Source organism: Chrysochloris asiatica, unplaced genomic scaffold (genome assembly GCF_000296735.1).
Source record: "Chrysochloris asiatica unplaced genomic scaffold, ChrAsi1.0 scaffold00017, whole genome shotgun sequence".
Lineage (NCBI taxonomy): Eukaryota > Metazoa > Chordata > Mammalia > Afrosoricida > Chrysochloridae > Chrysochloris > Chrysochloris asiatica.
The window spans coordinates 10,026,841-10,036,948 of NW_006408535.1; the positions used below are offsets into that span (position 1 = coordinate 10,026,841).

The following is a 10,108-nucleotide window of genomic DNA, read 5'->3' on the forward strand; positions in this document are numbered from 1 at the left end:
TAGTCTACATAAACTCTAACTTGCCTGTTCCGAATTTATAATTGAAAGCAGAACCCAATTTTAGGTAGCTGGAGTGAAGCTTGGGGAGATAGCAGCAAACTCCCAGCCCCATAACACATGGATATCCAAAAATAGGGCAAGCTGAGGCCTGCCCTTGTCAGGAGCCACATATAGCCTTACTTGGAAAACTGCAGACCTCAAAAAATAATGCAAAGTATTTCCTTCTATTTATGTTTTCAGGTTTTACATGAGGAGATGGCAAATGTATGAAGATTTCAGGGTAGCGATAATTTGCAATTTTGAAAACAAAAATATAACTAGAAATAAGTGATCACACATAAGTTTTGTCATATCCATGTACCACTCATTCTTGGGTTTTCTCCTGAAACTTCTGAACAAGCAAGTACAGACCCTCCACACATGGCAGCAATAGCTGCTTGCATGCCCTATATAGGATATGGCCAATCAGGAAGGAAGTTTGGCACTTCCTGTCTGAGTAACATATACTTTTATAACCAACTTTCCTTGACTTTCTTCTTCTTCCATCAAGGAAGTTAAAAAATTATAGCTAATAGAGGAAAAGATTGGAAAGCCTGGTACCGTTGCCACAGAATTTGTTAATGTGTTTGTTTTTGTACAGCTTAATTGTAGGGTTTCATTACCTTGTTAACCTCAGAAAATTTTAGTCTACTGGGCTGAGGTATAACCTTAACTTTATTTGGTTACCACAAGAAGGTAAACGTAGGTCTGAAGGTAGTTTGATTGAGCGTTGGTGGCTTGCAGGTAGAGTTCTCTCCTCTCATGTTTAGGAGCCAGATTTGATTTGTTGTTACTACTAAGTGCTGTCAAGTTGATTTCCACTCATAGCTACCCTGTATAGCATTTCCAAAAAGTGGCTGGTGAGTTGAAACCATTGATCTTGTAGTTAGCAGTCCAGTGCTTATCACCACACAGCCAGTGAAAACCCTATAGTTCCCAATGATCTGATTCTTAATCATCATGAGTATGCGACAGGATTAGGCAGCATTTTGTTCCTTTAAAAAAAAAAGCAAAAACTTTTTATTGTAATTTGAGTTAAGGTTTACAGAGCAAATAGATTTTTCATTCAACAATTCATACACATTTTGCTTCATGATAATGTTTGCAGTACCCATAATATAACAGCATTCTTCCCACTTCCTTCCTGTGTTTGCCGTTTTCATTCGTCCTTCTACCTTAGCCATTCGTGCCGTCTGAGGTTTATCCCAGGGCAAATGCTGCCCTTTTGATTTTGTATGGTTGATTGTTCTAAGAAGTGCATACCTCGCTGGCATTATTCTAAACCTTATAGTCCTATCTATTGTTTGGCTGAAAGTTGAACCACAGGGGGAGTTCAGTTCCAGACCTGAAGAGTGATTTAGGGTCATAGTCTAGGGAGTTCAACCAATCTTTGCCAGGCCAATAATCCTGTTGTTGTTAGGTGTCATCAAGTTTGTTCAGACTCATAGTGACTCTACAACAGAACGATACCCTGCCTGCGCCTGTGCCAGCCTCACAATTGTTGCTATGTTTGACCCCATTGTTGTAGCCACTGTCCCAATCCTTTTCACTCAGGGTCTCCTTTTTCTTCACTGACCTTCTACTTGACAAAGCATAATGTCCTTCTTCAGGGACTAGTGTCTCCTGACAACAAGTCCAAATCATGAGAAAGTTTCACCATCCTTACTTCTAAGGTAAAAGCCAGCTGTACTTCTTCCAAAACAGATTTCTTCGTTCTACTGGCAGTCCATATTCAATATTCTTAGTCAATGTTGTTGTTGTTGTTGTTGTTGTTGTTGTTGAGTGCCATCGAGTTGGTTCTGACCCATAGTGACCCTGAACAGGGTTTCCGAGGCTGTAAATCTTTACGGGAGCAGAAAGCCTCATTTTTCTCCCATGGAACAGCTGGTAGTTTTGAACTGCTCACCTTGCGGTTCACAGACTGATTCGTAACCACTATGCTGCCAGAGCTCCGTCATTCTTAGTCAATACCATAACTCAAATGTATCAGTTATTCTTCAGTCTTCTATATTCACTGTTCAGCTTCCGCATGCGTATATTTCAGAGTGGTAAGTAGCCAGGCACCATCTAGTTCTTCTGGTCCCAGGGCAGTAGAGACTGTGGTTCATGTGGTCTATTAGTCTTCTGAACTAATTGTTTCCATGTGTCTTTAACTTTCTTCATTCTTCTTTGCTCTAGACAGGGAGCAGCATCTTAGATGGCAGTTTACAAGCTACTAACAAAAGTAGAATGTAGAATATTGTTTTTGTGAATTCTATTATGTCAATTGACCTTGATGCCTCCCATGCCGAGCATTTTGCTTCATTGTATATGGGGTATCCATACGTGGGGGACCTAGTCAACTTGGAGTCCTGGTGTGGCACTGTAGGATAAGTACTAGGTGGCTAACTGCAAGTTGGAAACCCTATATGGGATTGCTATGGGTCGGAACTGACTTGACGGTACATAATAACAACAACAACCATACAGTTGAAAAAACAAATTCTCTGGAGTCAAGAGGGTCAATTTCATCTTTAAGGTACAACTCATGGTTGTGTTTAGCAACTTACCTAAAGGACTCCAGCCTCTGTATCCTTTATTCATCTTCTGAATATTGTAATACAAATAAACATAGAATTAATCATCTCTCTACCTTAGAAATAAAATATGGACGACTTTAAGATCAGTGTCCTACACTGAATAATTGGAAACACTTTAGGACTTGTTACTTTATCCTTAAACAATGACTAGAGTTGTCCTTACTTACATTTGTGTAAAATCTTTTATTTCTCCTACAGACTGTTTGGATTTTACAAGGGAATTCTGCCACCCATCCTTGCTGAAACACCAAAAAGAGCCGTGAAGGTAAGTAGTGTCACTTCTCATCAAGTAAAAATAAGCTACAGTCACAACTTCAGCATTCAAACATCCCAAAACAAGCCATGGGGCATTAATGTGAGTTAAATACATAAGGCACTAAAAATGTTAATGTAGAAATTGTAGCATAATGTTTATTATAAGTAGACTTTGTCAATCTATAAAATAACCCCATACTGTTTGCTTGGTTGGTTGTCAGGCAAAGGCACTCTCTCTCTCTCTCTCTTTTTTTTTTCTTTTTAATTTTTATTGTGAATTGAGTGACAGTTTACAGGGCAGATCATCAGTTTTACATTCAACAAATCATATGCTTTGTTTCATTACAAGGATTGTAATCCCCTCCATGTACTATCACTTAACAGTATTTCTCTCTATTTATTTTAGCTCTTTTTTTTTGAACACTCAGGCATATATAATGATTTACACCACCAAAGGGCACATTCTGCAAGTCTGCCTCCTGACCACCAGCTCTCAGTCCCTCTCTTCCCATGAATCTAGAGTCCTCAGCTGCTCCCTTTCTCCATGTCCCCATCTCTGCCTTCCTCACTGGTATTGCTGCTTCTTTGGATAAGACCCCACATTCTGCATGAAAGCACTCTCTTTCTAATGGGAAAGTTAAACAAAAAGTATAGTGGTGAATGAAATTCATCTAAATGAATCTCAGCAGCCACAGAATAGCTTGAAACTTTTCTCAAAGCAATTTAGAAATTTTCCTTTGGATCAATAATTATTTTTAAAAGAGAAAGGAAGAAACATCTTTCTCCCCAAATCATCCCCAATATTTTATGAAGAGAATGATCAAATACACTAGATTTCTTTGTATATGGTTTACATATAACACATTTATTTGGCTATTAACTTCTCTTTATCCCTTGGTCTCTTCTATTAAGAATTCTTTATTTTGAGTCTTATAAAAGTATTACTTCTATTATCCAGATTTCCACCATTTTAACCATATACCTGTGGAGGCTGATGTACTATTTTTGGTTCAATGTCTAGATCAGAACATGGCGATCTGGCAGGAATACCAGGAGATTTAAGAACTAAATTTGATCACCTTTTTCATATAACCTATCTTACAAAAAGTACTGGTAACAGTGACTCTTACCAGTCTCTCCCACACCACAGACATCACCAAATATGACTTTGTCTTTCCAGAATACCAATAACAAAACTTACAGGAAAAATTTCCTTCCAACTATTAGCAGAAAGCTTTTTCACATCCATTACTCAATCTGTATTCACAATATTCTTGGAAGGTGAGAAGAGGCAGTTAACATACATGTAAGCTAAGATGGTGGCTGGGTTAAAATTCATAAAATAACCAACATGCCTCCACAACCACCAAATTTTTGCATTATGTCAAAATACTAAATAGGATTTGATTCAGGTCTGGAATTCAGAAATCAAAGCTTAAAAACATACTTTTTTTATAAACTCATCCTCTTTGTTGCTATAGCTTTTGTGATTTTTATTATTACTTCAGTACAAGTTTCATTATAAAGATATGAATTGCAGTGGAGAATCTGGAAAAAGTTCACCAAAGTACACAAAAGGGCCGAATTGAATTATGAAATGGCTTCACTTGATAAAAGATTGCCCAAGTAAACAAACAGAGCAGAGTTCCTGTCCAAAAGGAAAGTCACTTTGTCTCCCTGAAATAATATATCCATTTGTTCAGTGTACATGTATAAGTAAAGTAAATTAGAATTAGGTTCTTCCTGGAATTTTTCTCCATTCGTACCATGTATTGGAGGCAACTGAATCTTTAAAAGGATTAAGATTTATCAATGTTGAACAGTCTTTTACGAGAAAGAAAGAAAAAAAAAAAAAAAAGAGCTTTACGAAACTGAGTTATTCTCTACTTTAAAAAAAAAAAAATGCAATGCTCCCTGCCAGAACAATGGTTAACAGATGAACTTTCAGGCAACTGGATATAGTGTATGTATCCCAGACATCTTGTTTCAAGTAGATTTTACCTTAAAATTATTGAGACATATGGTAAGTACTTTGGCTTTTAAGTATAACTTGGAGCTTAGTGTATCTTTGCCAGATGGATATCACTTGGGGTTTTTTGTTTTGTTGTTGTTATTGTTTTTGGCAAAACTTATGAAAACATTCATTTTATAGACATTTATCTTAGGATTTGTGAAGAAAGCAATCACCTGATTGTAAAAATTTCATACATCATAAAATGCTTCGTCATATGTCATCAAAGTTTACTTCAGGGCTAAAAACTTTCAATGACAGTGTGTGTGTTTGTGTGTGTGTGTATCTTCCTTCCTTGGTACTCACATTTTAATTATAACTGTTGCTACAAACAGAAGCGATTTTGAGTTTTTCCATACTTTATCATTTGAAATTAGATGAATCCTTCAAGTAATAAGATTTATCAATGAAACTTCCTCTTTCACAAAATAAAACAGAGTTAGTATTGCAGGTAGCAAAATAAAATAAAAACCTCAGAAAGAGATCAAATGGACCTTACAGATAGGAGTTACCACCAAGTTCCAGCTTTCAGGGTCTGGTCTTGAGCTTTATAGGTTCAGATTCTCAAGTACTCCATAATGCTAACCAAACTTGTTGTTTAGTGTTGTTGAGTTGGTTTCGACTCATAGTGACCCAGTATAGGGTTTCTGAGAAGTGCCTGGTGAGTTTGAATCACCGATCTTATGGTTCAAACTGACCTTTCAGTCCTGCGCTTATCCTACAGCACTATACCAGGGCTCCAACCAAATTTAGGAGAGATGATAAATAACGAAGGCTATTTATTCATTACTGTATCTCTACAACTATGATATAGTATCTACACATAGATGTTCAATCCATATAAGATGAATAAGTAAAATACATAGAGAGGGGAAAAAAGAAAATGTATTACTTTGTAACAGAAAACATTCAAGTCTTATTCCCTAAAATTTCCACATCAGAATATCTAGAAGACCAAAGACTTCTACTTCTGGCCAAAATGGAGTAACAGGAGTCAGATTTTCTTCCCTGCCTAAAATGGCAACAACAACAAAATGAATAAAATATGTTATACGATGGTTTTCAAGACACTGAACCTCAGCAAAGAAGCATAATAGTATGTGAGAAATGGGGACAAATGAGATGATTTTCATAGGATTGCCCCACTTTACTGCCTTGACAGAGATTCCAGGACACCAGGCAGGGAAGAGGAATTCAGGCAGAAGGGACCAGTAGACAATCTGAATTGAGATTGGGTTTGTTGTTGTTGTTAAGTGCTGTTGAGTCAGTTCTGACCCATAGCAACCCTGTATAGGGTTTCTAAGGAGTGCCTGGTGAGCTTGAACCACTGACCTTGAGTTCAAACCAACTTTGCAGTCCAGTGCATTAGCCCACAGAGTCACACCAGGACTCCTTGAGACAGGGTTTAGAGTCTGGGAAAGCAAGGCATCTAAAGTTTATAGACAATTACCAGAGAAGAGGGTGGCACAGAGAGAAAACTCCAGAAATCTGCAGAGCGTCCCCTAAGTATTCAACAGAGTACTGAACAATGCATGCAGGTAGGAAAGTGCCTGAGGCCTGCGAAAGAACCATCCAAAAGAACTTGAAAAAAACAACTTTATACTCACACAGGGCTGGGACTAGTACTTGTTCAAACTAGAGAAGCTCAAAATTCACAGGGCATAAGGAAGACCTCTCAGAGCAATCCTATCTTGGTAGTGGGAGATAATCAGCCGAAGACTGAACACTGCTCAAGTCTTCTTGGTTAAAAAGCAAGACCCAAATGGATCGAATGCTTCCATGTAGTGAACAGCATCCCAGAACAAACTGTCACATCTTTCTCCCAAGTGTTGTTGAGGTCAGATTGTTTCTCCGAAGATTGGAGCCCGGACTGAAAGCGAGGGAAAAAGCAGTTTGGAGAGCTGATTCATCCAGACTGTGGCAAAATGCACTGACCTTTCTCTGCCCTACCACAATGTCACAATTCTACAGGGACCACCATGCCCTGTCCTCCAGACCGAGCCCCTTTGCCCTCGGATAAATCCAGCCATATCACCACTTTTTCATTACAAAATGTAGGTTTTAAGTAGCATAGCTAAGGAGCCCTGGTGATGTGATGGTTAAGTGCTTAACTGTTAACCAAAAGGTTGGCAGCTCCAGCCTACAATCCATTCATGGGGGACAAAACCTGGTGATCTGCTCCCATGAAGATTGTTGTTGTTAAGTGCCATGAGTTGGTTCCAACTCATAGCGACCCTGTATAGTGTTTCTGATGAACGAATGGTGAGTTTGAACCGACCTTGTTCAAATCGACCTTGCAATCCAGTGCTTTATCCTATAGCATCACACAGCTTTGGAAACCCTACTGGGCAGTTCTACTCTGTCATATGGGTCTCTATGAATTGGAATCCACTTGACAGTATACAACAACAACATAGCACAGTAAATTAATTGAATTTGACATTTTATGTCCAAGTTCCAAAATGCTGGTTAAACATGAATGTTTCCAAAACTCTTCAGTCATACTTTGGGTAATAAAAACTGCATTACATGCGTGGTAGATAAGTATTTTTTGCTGTAGATTGTGTTCAAAAAAAGTTTGACATACTCTTCCTTGAGGGACTCAAGGTTTCCAGGGTCTGTGTAGCCATCCCAGGTATCAGAGGAGGCAAGAAGTCCCCAGCAGCAAGGAAAACCAAACTATAATCACAGTTTAATCATGAATGAGTATAGTATTTTATGGAATTCTGGTGTGGCACTGTAGAATTAGCAGTGGACTGCTAACCAAAAGGCTTGCAGTTCAAACCCACCAGCCATTCCTCAGAAACCCTATAATGGAGTTGGCTGTAAATGGAGCCAACTTATTAAGTGCCATTGAGTCAGTTCTGATTTACAGTGACCCAGTATAGCTTCCAAGGCTGTAAATCTTTGCAGGAGCAGAAAGCCACATGTTTCTCCTGTGGAACGGCTTGTGGGCTCAAACCACCAACCTTGTGATTTGCAGGCTTCTGATTATCCTATAGAGTCATCACATCCATATAAGGAGAAACAATTGGTGTTCTACAACAATAGAAATTATATGTTGATTTAGTCTCCCACAATTTGTTATTGTTAAGAGCCATCAAGTCAATTCCAACTCATAGGACCCTGTATAGGGTTTCCAAAGAGCGGTTGGTCAGTTTGAACCACCGACCTTGTGGTTCAAACAGGCCTTGTGGTCTAGTGCTTATCTTATAATGCCACATGAAGACTCAGCCCTTAATCTTTTTTATTGGTTTATCACATGATGGGGGAGCATCACATAACTACCACATTATATCATTACGTAACTACAACTCACTGAAAATCATGGCCCAGCCGAATTGATACCTATTGGGGGTGAGGGTTGGGGGGAGGCTGGAGGTACACAATTCAGTCCATGACATATAGTATCATGGTTAACAATATACACAAGCTTGGTATTGGAGGTAGAGGAAAGTTCCAATCAGTCCACTCATAGCATCAGGGTATACATCTGCAAAATGGGAATCATGATTGTATAGATGATGTTATTGTATGGATCCAATGCAGTAGCACATGAAAATATCTTAACATGTTTTCTCACAGTGATACATATATCCAAGGCATCTATGGTTCCCATGGCAACCAAAGTGAAGGAGGGGAATGGAAACTAAGATTTATTGAAAGTCTTCTATGTGCCAGGCATGCCAAGAAATCTTAGTTAAATCTTTATCTTATTTACTAATAACTCTAAAAGGTAGATTTTGTGCTTGGGGAAGTTAAAAGGTTAGTTGATTTTTTTCATGCTTTCACAGCTAAGTAGCCATAGCCAGGATTCAAACCCAGGACTGTTCATTTCCAAATCCCAACAAGATGATTATCAAAGAATAGTGATTATGGTCGTAGGATGGAAAGAAAACAAATGATCTTTAAAACCTAATACAATAATGCCTCTCCTTCCATGGTTAATGGTTTTAGTATCTATTGCATTAGAATAGTGAGTACAGGACAGTTTCAGGGTTGTCATCATCTAATAGAACCAAGGAGGCTCCATCCCCAGTTCCTAGACCATAGAAAGCACCTATGTTAAATAAGTATTTGTTGAATGTTATGTTGTTATGTTAAATGCCATTGAGTCAGTTCTGAATCAGAGTGACCTGTATAGGGTTTCAGAGACTGGAATGAGTAAGTGAGTAAATTCTCTTTCTAGAAAAGTGGACATCCATTATTGATTTAAAGTCATTTCTAGGTATCTAAAATCTGTCTAGTGGTATAGTGACTTTTGGACTACCTGGTATAACTCTGTGGGTTAATGTGCTGTACTGCAAAGTTGTTTGGACTGCAAAATCATTTCAACTTCAAGCTCACTAACTGCTCCTCAGAACCCCTATACAAGATTGCTATAGGTCAGAATTGACTCAATGGCACTTAACAACAACAATGAAGAAGACTTAGAGCCATGTCTTCAAGGAACCACCTCTTTCTAATCCACCAAGTCCACTTCCATCCAGTCCATTCTGTCTCATATTTACCCTAAACTGCCCATTGGTTTTCCAAGGCTGTGATCTGCATAGAAGAAAACTGCTACTTCTTTTTTTCACAGATCAACTACTGGTTTCAAATTGCCAACCTTTAGGCTAGTAAGCGAGTGCTTAACCACTGCACACCAGGTCTCTTCTTTGCAACAACCAAATATCATTTGCTCCACACCTGTGTTTTTTCTTGCCCAATTCTGCTATAAGTTAATGCAGTTGTTGGTTGCTGTCAAAGTGGCTTCTGACTCATGGTGACCCCATGTGTGGAGAGTAGACCTGCTCCACAGAGTTTTCAAGGCCATGATCGGGCCTGTCTTTCCAGATAAGGTCATAGAATAGGAAACAGTTTCTACCACTTAATGCTTAAATCATTTCTGGGGACTCTAAAAGCAGACCGTAGTGGGACATATGAATAGGCCTTATCAGTAATGTTGGCAGCTACCTGACAGAGTACCCAGGAGCAAAGCATCATATTCAAGCAGAATTTTTGCCCAAAATATAAAATATAGCAAAAGAGAAAATTTTGACCATTCTATATGAGGTATTGATTAGATTTACTTCCATGGAAACTAATTTGCTAAGAAAATTATATTAAATATCATCTGCTATAGAAACCAACAAAATCTTGTCATCATTAGATTTTTTTTTAAATGTTTTATTGTGAGTTATGTGATAGTTTACATGGGAGAACATAAGTTTTACATTCATCC

General features: G+C 38.4%; 1 protein-coding gene across 2 annotated transcripts in view; it reads left to right on the forward strand.

Moving 5' to 3' along the window:
- Nucleotides 1–10,108, forward strand: part of SLC25A21 (solute carrier family 25 (mitochondrial oxoadipate carrier), member 21) — a 367,602-nt gene that overhangs the window by 246,006 nt on the left and 111,488 nt on the right. For both annotated transcript variants that reach the window (XM_006835332.1, XM_006835331.1), the window contains exon 3: nt 2,819–2,883. In XM_006835332.1, coding sequence (XP_006835395.1) covers nt 2,819–2,883 — 65 coding nt within the window. The remainder of the gene's footprint in view (nt 1–2,818; nt 2,884–10,108) is intronic.